We start from the raw sequence: 21,490 nt of genomic DNA on the forward strand, positions 1-21,490 counted from the left end.
ATCCCTAGCCCTTTTTAAATTTTTTTGTTTTTGGTACCCAGGATCAAACTCAGGTCCTTGTGCTTGCGCAGCAGGCAGCAAAACCACTGAGCTAAATCCCTGGGCCTAAATTTTTAATTGTGAGACAGTGTCTCAGTAAGCTGCTAAATGGCCCAAGCTGGGCTAAAACTTGGGATCCCCCTGCCTCTGCCTCCCAGAGTGCTGGCATGACGGGTGTGCACTACCATGGCCCACCCGGCAGAGGGCTCCTGCCTTGTGCCCCTCAGGGCCGGCTTTGTGGCATTGCTGGTTCTGGCCCTTCTCTGACTGTTAGGGGCAGTTTGCTAGCAGAGCAGGTTCAGCGTACAAAGACCCTCTTATCTTGAGTCCCAGAATGACCAGAGCCACTGACTTTGTCTCCCTCATGGGCCAGGCCCCGGCAGCCGCACCAGTAATGAAAGGTGATACATAGTAAACTCTGATGTGCCCCAGCACGAGGAACAGGGAGAGTTAGGGTCACCCCAGCCCAGGGAACCTACAGGGCCTCAGAATCATCCTGGTGCTGAAATGCTCACCAGCACCATTTCAATGCTGAGAACGCTTTAGTGCCTTGTTATTCCTTACAGTTCATTCTTCACCTGCACAGTAGTCATCAATGAACTAAGCATATAGTTCACCAGGATATGTCCACCCCAGTGCTTAAGAAAAAAAATGAGGGGCCGGGGATTTAGCTCAGTGGTTATGCCGCCTGTCTCACAAGCTCAAGGACCCGAGTTTGATCCCCGGTACCAAAAAAAACCAAAAAAATGAACTGTGAGTATGGACTACAACCATATGTACCGTCCCTGCCTTGCCTGGTGTAAACCTTCCTTAGATGAAAATCTCTCAGTGCACAGAGCTTCAGGAGGCAGCCGGGGGATGGGGGGGCAGCTTCCAGCCTGCTGCAGCCGACAGGGCCGGGAGAGGAAATGCTCCCTGCAGCCAGCCTTTGCCAGTCGACCTGGGCGTTGGACAGAGTTAGTGGTAATAGATTCTCCATCTTCACTCAGATTTCCCTCTCGACTCCCCTTCTTCAGGCCATGTGGCTCTGCAAACACCTGAACACGAATCTCCTCACCAGGGGGACCTTACTAGGAAAAGAATTCTCCTCTGTGGCTGAGGAAGCCAGAAAGCAGTACCAGAGATTCAAGGTAGGACTGGCCGTGGGCTCAGGGCGGGACAGTGAACCTGCTTCCCATACTCCCACCACACTCGCTCACGACCCCTCTGCTTGCTTGGCTCATTTCCGTTTCCTTCCACATGAAGCTGGGGGAGAGGCCAGGGTGAGCTCAGTTACAGGTGGGTGAGATAGAAGGAAGGAGAGGGTGCAGTGCTGGGCCCAGGCACTGCCTTCTCCCAGTGGAGTCCTCTGGTCCAGGTGGCTCCTTTTCTTCTCAGGGTCAGCTAAGTAAAGGGGCGGAGATGAGTGGAGGTCTCCACCCCACAGCGGTGGCCCTGGGGCGCTGAGCTGGGCTGGGAGCATAAAGGGCTGTCGCCCAGCTGCCTCCAGCCTGGACAGCCCAGCAACAGGCCCTAGGGAGGCCTAAGTTCCCCCGCCACTGCTCGGTGCCTGTCCGCCCGGCCCTCCCACCCACCTAGGGTAGCATCCAGGAGGGCTGAGGGTGCTGTTTCCAAACCCCCACCAGCTCTGAGCTTGCAGAACATCTGTTAAGGGGAAACATAGGCTTGAGCACATTGTTTCTATTTATTATGTATGTATTTATTTATTTATTTATTTTTGATAGCACTTGAGATCGAACCCACAGCCTTCACATTGAGCTACATCCCATCCCTTTTTTTATCTTGAGACAGGGTCTCACTAAGTTGACAACTGCCCAGGCTGCCCTTGAACTCAGGGTCCCCCTGCCTCAGCCTCCCAGAGTGCTGAGACTACAGGCCTGCACCACACATCCAGATATGCTGTTTCTTTTTACTACGCACAGAAACCCAAAGTATTTCCTCAGATTCCCTTTGGCGCCTGCAGCAGGGATGTGCCCTTTCAGCGTTCTCCCCGAGACCTAGGCTTCTTCTGTTTGTGGGGAGACACCGCTGAGGACAGGACAGTAGGGACCTTGGTGTGAACTGTGCACTGTGTGTGCCAGGCGCCTCTGGGTGCGTCTAGGTTTAGGCTGATGCTGTCTGCCACACAGGCCACAGCTGGGCCCCTCGGCCCTTCTGTTGCTGCCACCTCAGAGCATGGGGTCCTGTACAGGCCTGTGACAAGCCACGTGCCACCAGACCCAGCCAGCTGTGCCACACTTGTGCCACCGGACAGCTGACGGCACCTTCCAGCCAAACTTAATCCTTCGTCACCCACGGTGCCAAAGACTGCGCCCTGCCCCTCACAACAGTGCAGATTCAGGCTGAGCAGCGCCTCAGTGGGCGCTCGTGTCAGTAGTGCCTTTGGTGTTCCTCAAACAACTTGGAAGTGAGTTTCCAGGCCTTGTGGGCAGCCGTGAATGGTGGCTGCAGGACAGCATAGTGGAGTGCACCTGGGGCGCCCAGAGCAGGGAGGGGACCTGAAGGGCGACAGGGCCTCTCTGGGTGGGTTTGTCTCTCATCTCCGCCTTCTCAGTTCCCTCCTCATCCTCTTCCTGTCTTTCTTGCCTGTGCTCTTGGTCGGGTGTCCCCGGTGCGGTCGGCTCGGGTAGGGGTGTGCTGAGGCCACTCGATGGCCCCGGCCTGGCCAAGGTTATTCCCAGAGACAAGGGGACGACTTAGGTGGATCCCAGCCCGGAGTGCACCTATGATGACCAGCACTTGACAGACAGGCCGGCCCTCCCTCCTCGAGGTCAGCCACTGCCCCCATGGTCTTGTGGAAGTCAGAGCTGTGGTCACAACTCTGGGGACCCCGTGGTGTAGGAAAGTGGTCTCCCCAGTTCCTGCTTCTCTGGGTGGGCAAGGCAGGCTCATTTCCAGGCTGGAGATGCCTTATTGGGTTCATGAAATTCAGCTGAGAGGTAGAGTTAAGAAATTCCTCCTGGGCTTCATTACGCTAATTACCAGCATATTTCAGACCACATTCATGTGTTTCCAGGGTGCCTTGTTGGGGTTACTGGCTCAGATACCTGGGTGGAGGGAAGATGAAAGGCTAGGATTCGGCCTAATCAAGGAGGTGATGGTTCTGCAGAGCTGAGGTGGGCGTGTGTCGGCCAGGCTGAGCCGCCTGTCTGTAGACGGCCGCCTGCCTGGCCGGGCCAGGCCTCTCATTAAACACTGTCTTCAAATTGTCTGCTTATTTGAGTCTTTATGGCTCCATGTGCAAGCACTTTTAATACCTTCAAATGCTTGATTTTCTCCTTCTTATGTTGGCTCTGCCTTCCTGAGCAGAGTTCTCTTATGTTGCTGGTGTTCACCAAGTCTCAGGCATTTCCAGGTGGTTTCTGAGGTCCTTCTAAGCACCCACTGTACAGCAAGCCAATGCAAGACCAGCAGCACCCTAAAACCAACCCCGGGCTAGACTCGGGCCCTGGCAAGGCCTCCTTCAGTTTGTTCACCGGTGGCTTCATTTACTAACTCATTTCGATTGGTTCCAAATGCTGATGAAGTCCTTGGCCCTGGCTTGGGCAGGGAGCAGTGCACCTGCTGTATGGCTCCACAGAGCCGCCCTGGCGGTCACTCCACGGAGAGCTATCCTGGAGGCTGCGAGGGTGACATTATAAGACAGCAAGCGTCACGGACCCCAAAGGGGCGGGGTCACCTCCTCAGGGTGCTGCGGACTAGAAACAGCTTCCTTTTCACTCTTTATTATGAAATGTCGAAAAGCTCTTCAGTGGCAGCGAGACTCCATGGGAACCCCCACAGCCCAGCAGCTGGCTGCACCCATGTGAACTCATGCCATCTAGCCTCACCTTTTACCCTCCCCTGCTCTCCTGCTCTCCTGCCCAGTGACCTCAAAGCAAATGCAGACTGCGATTCATTTCATCCACAGAGGTGTCAGTCCATAGCTCCCCAGGCACTGAGAACACAAATGGACGATGGCTGGACCACGTGAGTTACCACAGTAACTCACTGCAAGCCCTAGCAGCCAGCCCAGGAAACCAATCGGTCACCCACAGTCTCAGCCCAGGAAACCGCCTGCCATGTCAGACCCACAGGAAACCAGACCAACCCCTCGGACACTCCAGGAGGCCAGATAATAATCCCGTGGCCATCTGTCCAACACGGCCAGGACTGGATCCATCACTTCCAGCTTCCTTAACTTTTGTCCCTGCTGCCAGCTGAGGACCAGCCGAGGCTTCCTCAGTCTGTGGAGGAAGCTGCGCACCTCTAGTGAGCTGTTGCCACAGCACCGCTCCTTTTGCCCTTAGAGGCGTCCCCAGCCTCTGCCTGCCTCCCTCCCTCGCCAGCGCGAGCGCCAGCTCTGACTCTGGCCCGTGTCTCGTCTGGACATCGAGTCTGTCTGCACACCCCAGAGAGAGGCGCACAATGCAGACCTCAAAGGCTCCCCGGTGCTCCGGAAGTGCCTGGGGAGGGTGAAGTCTGGAGACAGCTGTCTTGTGGCCCTGGGCCTGGGCCCCACAGGGTGACTGGTGTCTCCCGTGGCAGCACTGTTCCCAGCCTCCTCTCTCAGCCCACGTCCAACCCACCTGCTTCTCTGGGTCAGAGCCTCAGCGATGATGATGATGATGATGATGATGATGACGATGAAGACGACGACGCTGATGACGCTGGCTGTGGCTGGCCGGCTGAGACCGAGGTCCCTGGCTGGAGACTGGCTCTTCGCCCTGCATGACTTGGTTGAGATGCTGATATCATGGCTCTTCCTGGAGGTCTCGTGGCCCCTGAACAGGATGAAGGCTGCTGAAGCGAGCATCAGCGTGACTCCAGTCCCTGTACGGACACTGTGGATGGCACGGCTGCCAGCACCTCCCCTCCCGGAGTCCCTGTCTCCCCGCCGAGGGGGGAGACCATCACAGATGCCAGCACAGGCCCGGGCGAGCTGAGCCCTGGTGGGGGAGCAGGCGAGGACCAGTGAGGGTCCCAGGCCTGTGTGGACGTGAGGGTCCAGCTGTGGAAGTGTTCGTGCTTGCAGACTGGAAGCCACCTCGCCCAGAGGCGCTCGGCCCTTGAGACACGTGAGACTCAGCGGCCCCCTCTGCTCCTTTAGTGCAAATCCCAGGAGCAGGGCCCGGCAGCAGCACTGGAAACACTCCCCAGGGAATTCCAAGCCCTGCCAGCAGAGACCCCAGCCAGCTCATTGCAGTTAGCACTCATGACACAGTCAGGGGACTCAAACGCTGGAATCAAATGTTGCGTCAGAGCAGAACAGCCTATTTGTTGAATGAATAAATGACCTGAGCTTGGAAGGCTAGTGAGACATAAGAAGCAGCCTTATCATCCCACAGCTGAGTCCTTCCTAGGGCCTCTCTCCTGGCTGCCCCCTCTGCTCCCTTCTTCCCAGGCCTCTCTCCGGTCCCCGAAACCTCCTGCCTCTGCCTCCCAGACCCCAGGAGCTGGTTCCTGCCAGCTCCTTGCCTGTGTTGATAGTGTGGGTTGTCATTGAAGGGCTCCTGGCAGCCTTAGGGGAGGAGAAGTCTGTACCGTGGATCAAGGGGACACGAGGTCAAGGGGTCCCCGAGGGCAGGGCCCGGTGCTGGGCAGTACAGGCTCAGGTCACCGCAGAGTGAAGTTCGGAGACCCCGGGGTGGGGGCAGAGCCACACACGGAACCATGGGTGGGGCCCCTGAACAGCCAGTCACCCAGCAAGGACGCAGGGTGGGTGCTGGGGGCCTCCGGCAGGGAGCCAGGGCCAGGACTTGTACCTGGGGCTGGGCCTTGTTGTGCGCAGCAGTGGTCTCCCTGGCCCCATCCGCCTGTCCCCAACGCCCCCTGGAAAGCCAGGCTTTGGCAGAGGGCTGGGTGGGAAAACATGGCAGAGCTCAGCGAGGAGGAGGAGGCAGCGGATCCCTGCTAAGCTACCTTGGCAGGGCCTGGAGATGCAGCCCAAAGCCCCACACTGACATGACACATCAAAGCCAGCACCAAGACAGCACAGTGGCAGGGAGCGGCGGGGAGGCGCTCGTGATGGCCTCGCTTAAAGCCACAAGCCTGTCCCCTGCCGCTCGGGCTGCAGGGGTGCCGAGCCCCACCCGAGCTGCCACCTTTCAACTCGTGTTCTTTGACTGTTGTCCCCCCTCCCTGCCCGGCACCCCCTGCATCCCTGGACCTGTTTGAATGCTGCTTCCCCACTGGGTGTTGTCACCGAGGGAAGATGGGTCTTGGGAACAGGGCCTCGGGTGGAAAACAGCTCTGCCTGGGGACATAAGGGACATCAGGGGACAGGAAAGGAGGGCTGGGGAGAGGCAGGGCTGCTTCCTGTCACCCCCCCTCCTTGCCAGCCTTGGGAAGCTCCCGGGGCACCTGGGCACTGGGAGGGCACCGCCGGAAGACACCCTCTGCAGACGGGCCAGGGTGCCTGGGTTGGCTCACGCCCAGGGCTCTCAGGTGGGTCCCCGTGCCTGCGGAAGTCACACCACTTGAGAGAGTGTTAGAAATGCAGATGCTCAGCTCTGCCCTAGACCGAGAGTCAGAACTCCCAGGGGAGGCCACCAGCCAAAGCAAGAAGTACAGGGATGGTGGTGGCGATGTTGTAAGGTCACAGAGGGGCCTCAGGAGGTGTTGGCACCAGGGGCAGGATGTTGTGGGCCTCTTTCTTACCCCTCCGGTGCTCTCTGTGGATCATTCCCTCCTTTTCTCCTTGTTTTTACTCTTTAGCTTTGTTGTCTATTTTATAGAAACCATGGTGGTCCTGTAACTTTCAAGTGAACTTATTATAAGTCTGATCCCCAGTTGAGATGCCCTCCCTCGCTCTCTCGTTGTCTGCTCCTTTTCTTCTAATTCCACATCCCAGGAAAAGCCATTCTGGAGTTGAGTCTGTTTTTTATTTTCTTTCATCTCTCATGCCTGCAAAGTGGCTGCTGCAGCTCCAGCTCTTACAGTCACTCAGCTTCTGATCTGGTACAAAGCAAGGATTCCATCCCTTTATGATTGCACTGACCTTGAGTTTAAAAATGAAAACTGGTCAGAATGGTGTCAAGAGGCAGCTTTTGAATAAATCACAGTGGTGAGGGGTAGAATATACTGCTAAGCAATTTGGGCCAATCTGGGCCCTCTTCTGGATCTGAAGGTTGGGTTGACCCTAACTAAAGCATACAGGTGGAAGGGCAAGAGGATGACTCCTCAAAGGAAATTTGGGGAGATGTGTTACTGGAAGTGGGTACAGAGAAAAAAAAGCAAAAGCGAAACAAAAACTACAGTATTGTTGCTGATTTCTACTGGAAAGGTTGATGAGGCCTAACGAGGCCAAGAAGCCTGAGGTCACTCAGCTGGCTGGAGCTGCAGCAGCTATTATGTAGCCAAGAGGGAGGAGCCCTAGTGCTGAGGATGAATCTCTGGTCCACATAAGAAAGGCTGTACGGGGAAGCCCCATATTCCCACCTCCAGGCCTTAGTGTGTGGAAGGTGTTTTATTTTCTCTGTCCCCTGACAGGGATGTGGTTGGGGCAGGTGGCAGATTTGGGGCCCTGGTGTGTGTTACAGTTAGAGGAGACAGAGGCAGGCCAGGGGTGGTTTCTGGGGCAGAGCTGCTTCCTGCTAGTCCTGCACCAAAGGAGAGGATGTGGGGTGCCTTGAGGGTGTACACAGTGACAGCTGCCCCCACACTGAACCCTCACTGAGTGTGGGCCCCTCCCAGCCATGCTCCACACATGAGCTCCTTTAATCCTCACTGCTCTATGAAGCACATTCTATTCATCTCATTTACAGATGGGGAAACTGACGCCAAGAGAATGAGGCCCACTTGTCCAAGGTGGCTCAGTGGGCAGCCAGGACCCAGTGTCTGAGCCCACAGTACTGCAGCTGACCCTTTGGGGCCTCTGGGGCTGGGCTTATGGCATTGAGGCCTCCTGCAGCAGGTCCTCAAGCCTCCAGGGCCAGCTGCCCTGAACACCACAGGCTCCAAGGACACCTTTCGCCTCCACCCTTGTACACCTACATGCAGTGTCTCAGTCAGTTTCATCATTGCTGGGACAAAATACCTGAGCCCACACCTGAGAGAAGAGGTTTATTCTGGCTCATCTTGTCAGTCCATGGCCAGCTAGCTCCAAGGCAGGGTGACATGGCAGAGGGGCCTGGGGGAGGAGAGCTGCTTGTGGCATGGTGGACAGGAAGCAGAGAGAGAAGGGAGGCCCCAGAGACAGGAGTGAACCCTTCCCAGTCCTACCCCAGTGACCACCTCTTTCACCCAGGCCCCGCCTCCCAACACCAAGGCAGCTCTAAGCCCCCATGATCCAGTCACCTTCCAAGAGCCCTGCCTATCCACACATGAGGCTTTGCAGGACATCTAGGTAGAAACCACAGCACAAGGAGAGCAGGACGGGAAGCAGCCTCCCTCCGCAGAAGCCAGGCGATCTGAGCCTGCAGAGCTGAGCCACTGTGAGCCGTGTCCCCTCTGTCCCCCCTTCTCTGCAGGTGCCCTGTCCCCTCTCCGGGTGTGCTGCATGTGAGGAGGCCAGGCTGGAGGGCCCAGTCAGCTCTGCTGCCAGCCTTGTGCCTGTCTGAGCTCCCAGGTGCGAGCAGGGTCTCATGCCCTGTGTTGTCTTTCCTTTAGAAAGTCCCTGACTCACTGCTCATCCAGCTGGTTCAGGAGCGCCTGATGGAAGAGGACTGTGTCAGGAGGGTAAGACCCTGCCAGGTGCCCACAGGGTGGGTGGCCCCTAACCAGGACCGCTGGGGGCATGAGGGGATGTGAGTTCCTCTCTGAGGGTGGAGAAGACCAGAGGTAAATAGAGAAGGTAAAGCAGACAAACAGGAGCCTCTGGAGAAGTTGCCTAACACCATTGCTTTCCGAGGTTCTCTCCCTGGGCTCTCCCTGTAACTTCCCCCTTTTAGACCCCTCTCGGTTCCTTTGGGTCCTTGGCTAGGAAGCTGGGATTTTACTTATCCTCCTCTGCCCCATGCTTCCTGGAACTGCACTGTGACCAGGACTGGCAGCAGGAGGACAGAGGGGAAGAATTCACAGAGCACTGCTCAGTTCTCTCAGGACCAAAGAGGAAGGGTGCCCACCTCGGAGTTCTGGCACCTCAGGTGCCCATTGTCCCTGCTGTGCTACTGTAGTGGCGAAGGGGAGCCTGGGGTCTGGAGTGGAGGAAACAGAAGAAACTCATGGGTCCCCCAGGGACGCTGGTGTGGGGTACTGTAGTTAGAATTCTGTCTCCCTCCCCAGTCCTCCCGCTCCGTATACTTTTCTGAACCCTCAAACAGCTTCCCATGTGTTCTGCAGATCCACAGCAGGCTGCTGCTTTTAGTGGGAGAGACAAGGTGGGTGTGCTTGAGTGGGGGGTGACACACATGTGCACACGTATGCAGGCGTGTGGCCCCCTGCAGTACTGAGGAGGAACACCAGAGGGCGCCAGCTGCTGCCCACACCCAGCCCTTTCTGTTTCTTTCTTTGCCAGTCTCACTGAGTTGCCCCAGGCTGCATGGCACTTGCAACTCTCCCACCTCTGCCTTCCTAGTAGCCGGGATTGCAGGTGTGCCCTATGTCCAGCTCCCTGTCTCTCAACATCGGGAGGCCTAGGGTCTGGCAAGATCGCCAGGAATCTCTCCAGTGTGTTGGCGAGTGAGTAGCTTGCTCTGCATGGTGTCTGAATCACGAGAGGATCATAGAGACGCCACTGCGCATGGGGTCTGAACAGTGGGTCTTCCTCTGATGCCCCGGTTGCTCCCAGCCTGCTGACTGTCTTCTGCCCAGGCTCTGGTCAGGCCTGGGAGGCCCTGGGTGCTCTGCTGCGACTGCTGGCTGTGGCACGTGCAAGAGCAGCTACAGTGTGTAATTGAAAAGATGAGGTTGCGTGCTAATAAACTTTATTACAAAAACAAGGGAGCAGCTGGGGAGGGCACTGCAGGGGTAGTGCTGGCTGGCCAGGCAGTTGCAGCCTGAGAGGACATGGCTGTGGGGTGCTCTGTGGCCCCCTCCTCAGGCCTGACCCCGTAACAAGGTGGGGTGCCGTCCATCCTCAGTGACCCTGGACACTGCAGAGCAAGCCTCAGAGTTTCAGCCTTCTTAGCCTGGAGGCGCAGAACCCTGCTGCTGAGTCAGTGGCCTCTTCACCACCCTGCCCCACTCAGCATACGCCATCCCACTCAGTCTGAGTACAGAGCCATGCTCTGGCCTGGGCTGCCTGTGGTCTTTGCATCCCGGGTTCGGACGGCCCCTTGAGCTCAGCTGTCTGTATTTTTCCCTTCCAAAACTGCAGAAATGCCCCATGGCTTAGACACAGGATCCAGCTGGCCTGGGCTGCTTTTTCTCTTAAGATTTCTTTTTCCCTAATAGCAGTCTATCACTAAGGGATGGTTTCTCTCCACTTTCAGCAGATTTCCCAAGCTCGCCCTGGGTGGTGATCTAGAAGAATCCCTGGAACACGAATCTAACTTCTAAAAGTGCTTGTTGAGCTTATTTAAAAGCTGGATCTGCACCACTTCTTGGTATAATGCACCTGTGGTACAGGCAGAGACCGGGCATCTCGAGTCCGTGCTGACAGCTAGACAACCATCACAATATGGCATCATTAATTGTTAGTACTCTCAATAGCCTTAATTATATTATAATCGACATTGTATCACACCATACTGTAAGTCCACAACTTCCAAACGAGTGCCGTTCTGAGAGAGTTGGGCTGGGGTTGTAGCTCAGTGGCAGAGCACTTGCTAACCGTTCTTGGAGAATTGTTGGTAAATTGGATTTGTTTGTAAGCCAACAGCACCCGTGTGAAAATTCATGACTTGAACGTGTAGTCGGGGACTTACTATCTATGATCATATTGTGTTATAATTAATCCCATTGACCATATTAATATTTATGACACTTATTACCATGATTATTTTGATGGTGGTGGCAATCGTCTGGCTACATCTCACTGTAGGGCACCTGCCCTGCAGGAAGAGGCTGTGGTCATCTTCCTGTTGGCGGGCATGGTTGGTCGGCCTGGAGCGTGTGTCACAGGCTGGGGCTGACCCTGCGTCCAGTGCCTTCTCCAGACTCTCCATGCCCTGTGGAGGCCACTGTCCCCTCCCCTGTCTCACACGTGCAGAATCTGGGGCTTCCAGAGGCTGTGGACCTTGCCAAGGGTTCCACAGCAGTCTCAGAACCCAGATGCAAATGCAGCGTGTTGTTCTTGCTTCGAGGGCCACAGAAGCCATGCCACATGGAGGCGTGGGCAGTGGGGCAGCATGCCTGGGGGCAGCTTCCCTGCCTTAGGCCTCAGTTTTCCCCTCTCCAAAACAGTGGGGCTGGGCTTGAGCGCCGAAGTCCCTCCCAGCTGCGCAGGCCTGTGATTCCGATCATGTCCAAGCTAGTGTTACCTACAGAGGAAAGAAATAGCTCCTTCAATTTGTTTTAAAATTTCTTCGAACCTTCGAGGGGCATCCAGAACCCTTTTCATCTCTTCCCAGTGGAGACAAGGTTTCAGAGTGAGAGGTGAGCCTTCTAATTATGTGCTTTGGTTGTTCAAAAGCCAAACAAACCGTCATCCAAAATAAACAGGCTTTCTTGCTTTTAGGGAGAAAAATGACACATATGCATATTCATTTATATGGTAATTATTATTATTTAGCTACACAGGGACTGGAATTGGTAATTTAGAGCACAAAAAAGAAGGCAGGGAGTAGCGTTCCGGGAAAAAGAATGCAATCATAACCCATCAGAATTCTGTAGTTAAATCTGCTGGTTTTGTTTTTGCTTTTTTTGTCTAATGGAATCTCTTTGAAGAGTTTTTTTGAAGTGACTATCACATGCATTAGAGAAAGAGATTAGCAGTTTGCTTTGGAATCGTGGAGAGGAGGTGGTGGCGCAGGGCAGAAACCCATTGGATAGTGCTTAGGGACAGTCAAGTGCTTGAGATCAGAGTGCAGCCAGGGCTTCAGCTCACATCCCTCAGGGTAAAGGAGGGCTAGGAAACGGGGCGAGTCCTGGAGGTCTTCAGGGAGAGGGCCAGTGGCAGCCAGGCTCCTGCTTGACCTTGAACACGCTCAATGCTCCGTCTTTCTGGAACGGCTGAGAACCTCCTGCTTTTACTTGACACCTAATCCGTCTCCCTGCAGCTGCCCTGGTCACCTCCCAATCTTTTCTTCATGTTGCCATCTTTAAAATAGGCATGAATCTGTTTCTCGACCACAGTCCACCCATTCATATGGCTCAGGTTCAGAAAGTCCCAAAGTTGCCCTCCCTGCTGCCCCTGGCCGCCTGGCTCCCTTCCGTGGAGGTGTCAGTGAACATGTTCTTGGAATGACCTTCATCAGAGGATCATGTGATACATGGAGAAGCGGCTGTCTTTTTTTTGTTTTGTTTTTTTGGTACTGGGGATGGAACTCGGGTCCTTAGGATTTCGAGGCAGGCGGCGGAACCACTGAGCTAGATCCGTGGCCCAGCAGCTGTCTTCTTAAAATGTGATCATGTCCCCCAGGGCTTCCCTCTGCTTTCCCAGCGTCCTGAGAGCCCCTCAGGGCTGGGCAGGCTCTGAGTCCTCCCTGCATCGCTCTCACTATGCCCTCCATTCCCGCTGGCCCTCGGTCCTCCAGTGCAGCCCGACCCGTCACTCAGACTGCCCTCAGGTGATTCCTACTCCCCCCAGCCCCTGGCGTCCCCCCTTGTGCGGTCACCTCCCTCCCGTGCAATGGCACAGAGGTCAGGGGGTCGCTCCTGTGGTTGCCCTTGGCACCGGGGGGGGGGGGTCCTCCGAGCTGGTACAGTGAAGCAGGCTGCCTTATTGGAGGAGCCCTGTGGGCAGCCTCCAGCCAGCAAGAAACCAGAGGCCCCCTCATGCAGCAGCAGCAAATGATTTCTGTCCAACCTGAGTGAGCCGGAAAGGGTTCTTCCCCACTGCAGCCTCGGGGGATCTGAACCCAGGAGCTGCTGGGCTGCACTCGGATCCCCAGGAACCACAAAGTACGGTATGTGTTGGTTTGAGCCCGAAGCTTGTCATGCAGTGATAGAAGACAAATGCACGGTGCCCTGTTCCCCGCCCACCTCCTCCACCCCTCACTGGACAACTGCTCCTCATTCCCCGGCCTCAGCTGGAAGTCACCTCTTTGGGGAGGCCTCTCTGACTCCCTGGGAGGCCGTGCTCCCACTCTGTGTGTGCTCACAGCTTCCGCTCCTCCTCCTCCTCGGCCCCTCACACCTGGATTGAGGAATGCGGGCTCTGTGCGGTCCGTGGCAGATCCCAGCCTCTACATGGTGCCTGGCATAGACTCCGTGCTCGGTAAATATTTATGGAGCGAACGAATGAATGCCACTTGGATAATCCCCACCACCCCTGTATCACCATGGTAATGAAATCGTGTCCAACTTGCTGACAGCCCAGGGAGGGGGCGGTGTTTAAACTCCATCGGAACTCGGTCAAATCTGTAGTCCTTAGTGCCAGCTTCAGCGGTGGGAGCATGTTTGTCTTTAGGTTTCTCTGGGGAGATTGTTTTGGCTGTTTCCCTGCATGGTTCTATGGGAATTGTGGAGATCTCTTTAGGGACTTCGCACATCTTGAAACTATTTCCACTGTGAGTGTTTTCAAGCCTCCGCTTTGGCCCTGGTTTCCTATGCCTCAATCAAGTTCAGCCGCAGGACCCGACAGGACCTGGGGTTCAAGCTTTTGGGAACCACTGTTCCAGTTTGATGTCGGTGCCCTATGCTCTGTATTCTTTTTCTTTGTTCTTTTAATCTACTATGACAAGGATCAACCACCAGCATGCTTGATTCTAAGTGTATTAAAGTGTATCCTAAAAGTGATCCTGTCTTCTGGGTGAATTCCAAGTTGTCAATCTCTCTCTTTTTTTTTTTGGTACTGGGATCGAACTCGGGAGCTTGCACTTGCGAGGCAGGCGGTGGCACCACTGAGCTGAATCCCGGGCCCTGTCAATGTCTCTTTAAAAACCATCTCCAGACATCATCCTGCCTAAAACCTGTTATGAGAGGGGAACCTGACCTGGACGGAGGAGGGGATTTGGCTGAGGTCAGCAGGCCACTGGAACAGCACACGAGGGCGCTTTACCTGCTCTTAGTTAGCTGATCGTCAAACTGGGCTTCCATTGTACTTTGCGAGCTTGTGCCAGGCCCTTTAGCAGAACAGACTCTGCTGGAGAGTCACAGACCGGAAAATACATGGCCAAGAGGAAAGGAAGAAATGTTTTCGTGTATGGATCCAACCCCATCTCTCCCAGCCCAAGGGGGCACAGGAAAGACTCCAGCCTGGTTACGCCAGGGTGTCAGGAAGTGGGACCTTGCTACTCCTGGAAGCCCAGAGGTCTCCGCACCCCGGGAGTGAGATTTTCCGAGCCTCTTCTCTGTCCGGGCTGGCAGACCAGAGCTGGTGGGCAGAGCCTGCCTGGGCCTGGTCCCTTCCATGTGGAGCACCTTGTAATGCGCAGCAGGCACTGGACCCAGGTTGCTAAGCACTCTGTCCTGGACAACGGCTGTCACTCTCTGTGGTTACGGGACAACATCCAAGCACAGTGCCTGGTCAATGCGACCGAGGCTGGAATTGGCTTCCCTGGTGCTCACTGGAAGGCAAGCTCTCCTGAGTCCCTTTGCTGCCTCTTCCCCTTCTTCCTCCTCAGCCACGATGCTCGGAGACCCCAGTGTGTCTCAGAAAGTCTGGATCTGGTGAACAGAAGCCTAGAAGGAACACTGCTGGCATCTGCGTTCTGAGGACTGAATTCCAAAATCCCCTGTCCACTGAGAGCAAAGGGGTGGAGGCCAGAAATTGCCCATCGAGACTTGGGCTTCTTGAAGGGGATGTGAACTGACCTCTACTGCAGCACATTTCAAGTTGTGACCTTGTCCCATGACTCATCCGGCCTGAGATCTTTTATAGTAAAGATCAAGAAGACAAGCAAAGGCCAGAGCTAGGTCCAAATGTGGACAGGGAAGGGCAGAGTGGGTGAAGATAAAAGCACACTTAGTGATGAGGCAGCCTTCACCAGGGCCACTGCAGGCATCACCATGCCAAGCTCTGAGCGCTTTCCCAGGGACTCTCAACCACTGTCTTACGGGTTGCAGCGGCAAGGACTTCTGCACCTGCCATGTGCCAGTAGGGGTGTCAGGGACAAGACAGACCTGGGGGCTGGATGGACAGGCGGTGGCAAGAGCTACCACGATCCCCATTCTACAGGAAGGGGCCAAGCACAGGAAACCCACCCACCCACCCAAAGGAAGGATGGGACATTGCCCGAAAGAAAAACGGACCTTCTGGGGGAGCCTGAGGTGCAGAACACCTGGCCTGCATCCTTTCCCTGCCCAGCTCCTGAAAGCTACCAGAACACCCGGCCGCAGGACAGAGCCAGAGGCAGCCAGGTCTTCAGCCTCTTGTCCTTAAGCCTTTAGTTCTGTGTTTAAGATGAGTTTTCATCTACAAAAAGCATGGCATGTACCAGGAAGCTGGGAAAACAGCAAGCACCTTACCATTTACTGAGCACCTACTGCCTACCAGGTGCTGGGGTGGCCCCTGGGGTGCAGTGTTGCCCAGAAACTGTCATCGCTGCTGCTTTACAGATGAGGAAGTCCTCACACAGCTGGAAGTCAGGACCCCATAGTCCCCATCAGGGCCAACACCATCAGCTGATGGGATTTTAAAGAATCACAGAAACTAAAGCGAGTGACTTTTAGCCTTTCCTGTCTTCAGCTAACACTAGTGCACAGGTCGAGTACCCCGATTTTAATGAAGATTGTATCAGTGACGCTTAATTTAATTATACATAAGTATGGATTAGACTATAAGAGCAAGTGTGTATTTGTAAGTATTTATTGATTGGAACATTGTGGAATTCACTAGAATCCAGACTAAAGTGGGAATTCTTGCCCTCAGAAGACATAGTAGACCTTCCCCAAGTCCCGTTTCGGCAGATGAGTGGGTTGGATTTTCATGGAGCAACGGTTCAGGATGATCTCTGGCTATCTATAAACAGAAGACAAAGTCAAGGTGAACAGGATTTGGAAGCTGGGGAGTGGCCCTGGCCTCACGCTCTCTGGCAGCGAGTGTCCCCAGGGAACTGAGCACAGAGAGAAGGCTGTCGTGACTGGAAGGGAAGAAATAAGGGCGACAATATGAGTATTGTTCTGATGGGCAGAAGCGGACGTGTGGGAGACTGCCAGACTTTGGGGAAGTGACCGGCGTGCGGCCAGCACCAACCAAGGGAGGAGCCATTGTGGTCCTGATCAGACCCATGTGGCGTTACCACCCTGCGCAGTGCCTATCCCAGTGCTCCATGGGAACGCCCCCTTCTTTTTGTGATTTAGGGAATTGGCAGAATTGCAGTAGGAGACTCTGGGTGCATCCTCAAAGGGAAATTAGGATGTTTCAACATCCAAAGGGCCCATAGCAGCAGAACGGTCACTGACCTGGTTGATGCAAGATTATTAACTGCGTGCTCACTCACTCTCAGATGTCTTTGTTGCACCATGAAGCCTAGGGTTTCGCTACTTAGTAGTCAGCCTCTCATTTTACAGAGGAAGTTCCATGCCTTGCACAAGGTTGGGTGACTGTTTAGGGAACAAGTCTAGGCAATGGATTGGTTAAACCAGATAGAGGGCGGTCAGCTCAGTCAACCAGTGACAGTTCACACACACACACACACACACACACACACACACACACACACACCCAGTGCTGTCTGCTGGTCTCACCCCAAACCCAGGGCAGCTCTGCTCACTTTCCCAGTAGAAGCTCAGTACATTTGTGTGTAGTGGTGGGGAAGCATCAGAAGGGATGGGTGAGTCGGGCAGCAAGCAAGTGGATCTTAATTGTATTACTCAGCTTTCCAATCACTGACGCACAATACCCAACACCCACAACTTAAAGGAGGAGAGATTTAATGTGGCTTATGGTTTCAGAGGATCCAGTCCATGGTCAGCTGGCTCCAAGGCAGAAATATCATGGCAGCAGGCATGGCGGAGCATGGTAGCCGAGAAGCAGAGCAGGAGACCAGTGGGAAGAGACAAGGGACCAGACATAAACCTCAAGGCCATGCCTCCATGACCCACCCAGAAACATCCAAAAGTGTGCTCTATCAATCCACCAGGCAGATTGCAAAGCCAATCATATTGACCCTCCACTTTAACCAGCACACTAGGTCAATCCAATTGACACTCTTGTCTCAATGGTTATTGTGTACTCATGTGCTGGGCCCAGGCCAGCGGCCCAGGCCAAGGGTGTCCAGAGGAGGAAGGTGCTCCTTTAAGGAGACAGCCAGGGCATGGATGATGGGTGGCAGGAGTATACTAGGGAGTCACCAATCTTCAGTAGCCACCAACTAGACCCCTCCTTTCACCTGGCATGTGTTGCCCAGTCCTGTTTAGTTAAAGATCTCCCCTCAGCTCACATCTGGAATGCCAGCTCCTCCTTCTAAGAGGACACCATTCTTATATCAAGGTCTGCAAGGTTCTTGAAAGCAGGCAGAGAAAATCATTCACATTTCTCGAAACTAGAATTATCCCAATGAAACCAGTCACCCTTCTTTGGCACCAGGCTCTACACTTGCTTTCTGTTGTTCTTGGCTGTTGGCTCATAACCCTCATTTAATTGTCCTACCAACCACCAGGCAGATTGCTCTTCTTGATCCCATTTTGCAGGGAAGGAGGAGGCCCGAGGGGCAGAAGTCACACAACTGATGGCAACACAGGCTGTCTGGTTCCTAAGCCACTGCCACATAAATCAACCCCTCCAGGGCTAACCTCATTTCTATGGAGTTGGGTCTGCACCACCAACAAACATGCTCCAAAAGGTTTGGAGGGAACAAACCTGGATGTACCTGTCACTTTCACCCCGAGCACCTGTGTCTGAGCCTGGAGACTAAGTGCCCATGTGCAAAGTGAATTAACCCTGCAGGGTGATGCCTTGATGACATCCCAGCCTTGGACAGACACTTCACTGTCTCCTTCCACAGCCTGGCTTTAGGGTCCCCACAGGGCTGCTGTCATCACTTGTTGCTGCTGCTTCGCTGTTTTCTGCCTGCCCTGCTTTGCCATGAACCATTTCTCCTCTGTGATGCCCCCCTGCCATGGCACCCTGCCTTAGAACCAGCCAACTGTGGACTGAAACTTCTGCAGACTGTGAGCTGAAATAACCTTTTCCTCTTTTAACTTTGGGTGCCAGGTATTTTGTCTCAGCAATGAGAAAAGCAACTAAGACACCAGTATTGGGCTGTAACCAGCAAAACGCCTTGCCTAGTGAGGGGGTCAGAGCTAGGAGCAAATGGGGGAGTACCCCCTCCTGCTGCGGTCACCAGGTCACATGCAGAGCACAGGCAGGTGTTGCACTGTGTTGGAGGTTAAACTTTGAAATACAAATTCCTGCCGCTCACCTTTCAGATGAGTTTCTTGTGGAAGGCTCCCTGAGATTGTGCAGGAGGCCGAGGAGAGCAGGTTCTTTAGTAGGGCGAACCTATGGCATGGGTGTTATTTGTTTTTCTTTTAAGGCAAAAGATGTTAATGTGTGAGTTTTTTTCTAAACTAAAACTTCAGCATTCAGGTTTCATTGCAGCGTTGGCACTATGCAATGAATAAGTGATTTGGGGTTGCAGTTTGAGTTCTCCTTGCTAAAAGTTCCCCTACCACCAAGTAAAACATCATGGCAAGGATAAATCAATATCTATCAATTATAACCATCAATGTTAATGGGCTCAAATCACCAATCAAAAGAAATAGACTGGCAGAATGGATTAAAAAGGAAAATGCAACAATATGCTGTATACAAGAAACACACCTAACTCAAAAAGAAACTTATAGACTGAAAGTAAAAGGATGGAAAACAGTTCTCCACACCACAGGAACCCAGAAGAAAGCAGGGGTAGCAATCTTATTTGTAGACAAAGTAGATTTCAAACCAAAACTAATTAAGAGAGACAAAGATGGTCACTACATCCTTGTGAAGGGAACAATCCAAGAGGAAGAGATGACAATCCTAAATATATATGCACCAAATACAAATGCCCCCAACTATACAAAACAAATATTAATAGACATGAAAAGCCAAATAAACACACAATTGTAGTGGAGGACCTCAATACCCCACATCACAAATAGATCATCTAGACAAAAAGTTAAGGAAATTCTAGAACTGAACCAAGCTATTGAACAAATGGACTTAATAGATGTTTACAGAGTGTTCCACCCCACAGAATCGGAATACACATTCTTTTCGGCTGCACATGGGTCATTCTCCAGAATAGACCACATGCTAGCTCATAGGACATATCTAAGTAAATGTAAAAGAATTGAAGTTACCCCCTGTAATTATCAGACCATAGTGTGATACAATTGGAGGTCAATAACATAAAAAACCACAAAACCCCAACAAACACATAAGAAACTGAATAACACCCTCTTGAACAACCAATGGGTCATAGAAGTAATTAAAGAAAAAATTAAACAGTTTCTACAAGTCAATGAAAATGCCAGTACAACATACAGGAATCTATGGGACACAATGAAAGCAGTTCTACGTGGGAAATTCATAGCAGTAAATGCCCATATTAGGAAAACAGAGAAAACTCAGATAAATAACCTAATGCAGACCCTCAAGCTCCTAGAAAAAGAAGAGCATAATAAACCCAAAGCTCATACAAGAAAGGAAATTATAAAGATTAGGGCAGAAATCAATGCAATGGAGACTAAGAGAACAATACAAAAAAATCAATGAATCAAAGAGTTGGTTTTTTGAAAGAATAAATAAAATTGATAAGCCTTTAGCCAACCTTATCAAAAAAAGGAAAGAAAAGGCACAAATACATACAATTAAGAATGAAAAAGGTGAAGTCACAACAGATCCAACAGAAATCCAGAGGATCATCAATACCTACTTGGAGAACCTCTACTCCAATAAAATGGAAAACACAGAAAAAATGGGCAGATTCCTAGATACATACGAACTGCCAAAGTTAAATGAAGAAGATATAGAAATTCTAAACACCCCAATTACAATGAGTGAAATTGAAAATGTAATAAAATATTTACCAACAAAGAAAAGCCCAGGTCCGGATGGCTTCACTGCTGAATTTTACAAGACATTTAAAGAAGAACTGGGCCGGGGATTTAGCTCAGTGGTTTCACCGCCTGCTGCTTAAGCGCAAGGACCTGAGTTCGATCCCTGTCACCAAAAAAACAAAAAAAAGGAAGAAGAAGAACTAATGCCATTACTCTTTAAACTCATCAAGGAAATTGAAAGAGAAGCAATACTTCCAAATTCATTCCTGGAAGCAAGTGTTACTTTGATTCCAAAACCAGGGAAAGACCCAACCCAAAAAGAGAACTACAGGCCAATCTCCCTAATGAACATAGATGCAAAAATCCTCAACAAGATACTGGCAAACAGAATATAGAGGGTCATCAAGAAGATCATACACCCTGACCAAGTTGGATTTATCCCAGGGATGCAAGGATGGTTCAACATTCGTAAATCAATAAATATAATACACCGTATTAACAGAGTCAAGGACAAAAACCATATGATCATCTCAATAGATGCAGAAAAAGCATTCGACAAAATCTAGCACCCTTTCATGATAAAAACCCTACAGAAAATTGGAATAGAAGGTCTTTATCTTAACCTGATTAAGGCTATCTATGAAAAACCAACAGCCAACATCATACTAAATGGTCAAAAACTGAAAACTTTCACACTAAAATCAGGAACAAGACAAGGATGCCCACTATCACCACTCCTGTTCAATATAGTTCTGGAAACATTAGCCACAGCAATTAGAAAAGAGAAAGAAATAAAAGGAATAAAGATAGGAGGAGAAGAAGTTAAACTGTCATTATTTGCTGACAATATGATACTTTACATAGAAGACCCAAGAAACTCCGCCAAAAGGCTTCTAGACTTAATTGATAAATTGAGTAGAGTAGCTGGATACAAGGTCAACACTCAAAAAACAATAGCCTTCTTGTACACAAATAGCAGACCCATTGAGAGAGAAATTAGGGAAACAATTCCTTTTACAATAGCATCCAAAAAAATGAAATATCTAGGAATCAGTCTAACAAAGGAAGCAAAAGACCTCTACACTGAAAACTACAGCACTCTGAAAAACGAGATCGAAGAGGATACAAGAAAATGGAAAGACATCCCTTGCTCCTGGGTAGGAAGAACCAATATAGTGAAAATGGCCATACTTCCAAAATTACTATATAGATTCAATGCAATGCCAATTAAAATTCCAACAATATATTTCACAGAACTAGAGAAAACAATCCAAAAATGCATTTGGAACCAGAAGAGACCTAGAATAGCTAAAGCAATTCTAAGCAACAGAGACATGGCTGGGAGTATCACAATCCCCAACTTGAAACTATACTACAAAGCTACTGTGATAAAATCAGCATGGTACTGGCAAAAGAACAAACCTGAGGATCAGTGGAATAGATTAGAAGATGCAGAAACAACTCCAGACATGCTCAGCCACCTCATCTTTGACAAAGGAGC

The 21,490-nt window shown here is 52.0% G+C and overlaps 1 protein-coding gene across 8 annotated transcripts in view; it reads left to right on the forward strand.

Annotated features, from left to right (window-relative positions):
* The window catches only part of Ak8 (adenylate kinase 8), a 143,642-nt gene that overhangs the window by 9,565 nt on the left and 112,587 nt on the right, over positions 1–21,490 (forward strand). For 7 of the 8 annotated variants that reach the window (XR_015439728.1, XM_087182702.1, XM_021261814.2 and 4 more), the window contains 2 exons: positions 1,056–1,169; positions 8,629–8,697. Coding sequence is in view for 7 of the 8 variants with exons in the window: in XM_087182702.1 (XP_087038828.1) it covers positions 1,056–1,169; positions 8,629–8,697 (183 nt within the window). In the remaining variant the exon portion in view is untranslated. The remainder of the gene's footprint in view (positions 1–1,055; positions 1,170–8,628; positions 8,698–21,490) is intronic. The other variant, XM_021261812.2, reaches the window with a different exon arrangement.

Source organism: Heterocephalus glaber, unplaced genomic scaffold (assembly GCF_053883595.1).
Source record: "Heterocephalus glaber isolate CG9 unplaced genomic scaffold, H.glaber_assembly_v1.0 deba00001479, whole genome shotgun sequence".
Taxonomy (NCBI): Eukaryota; Metazoa; Chordata; class Mammalia; order Rodentia; family Bathyergidae; genus Heterocephalus; species Heterocephalus glaber.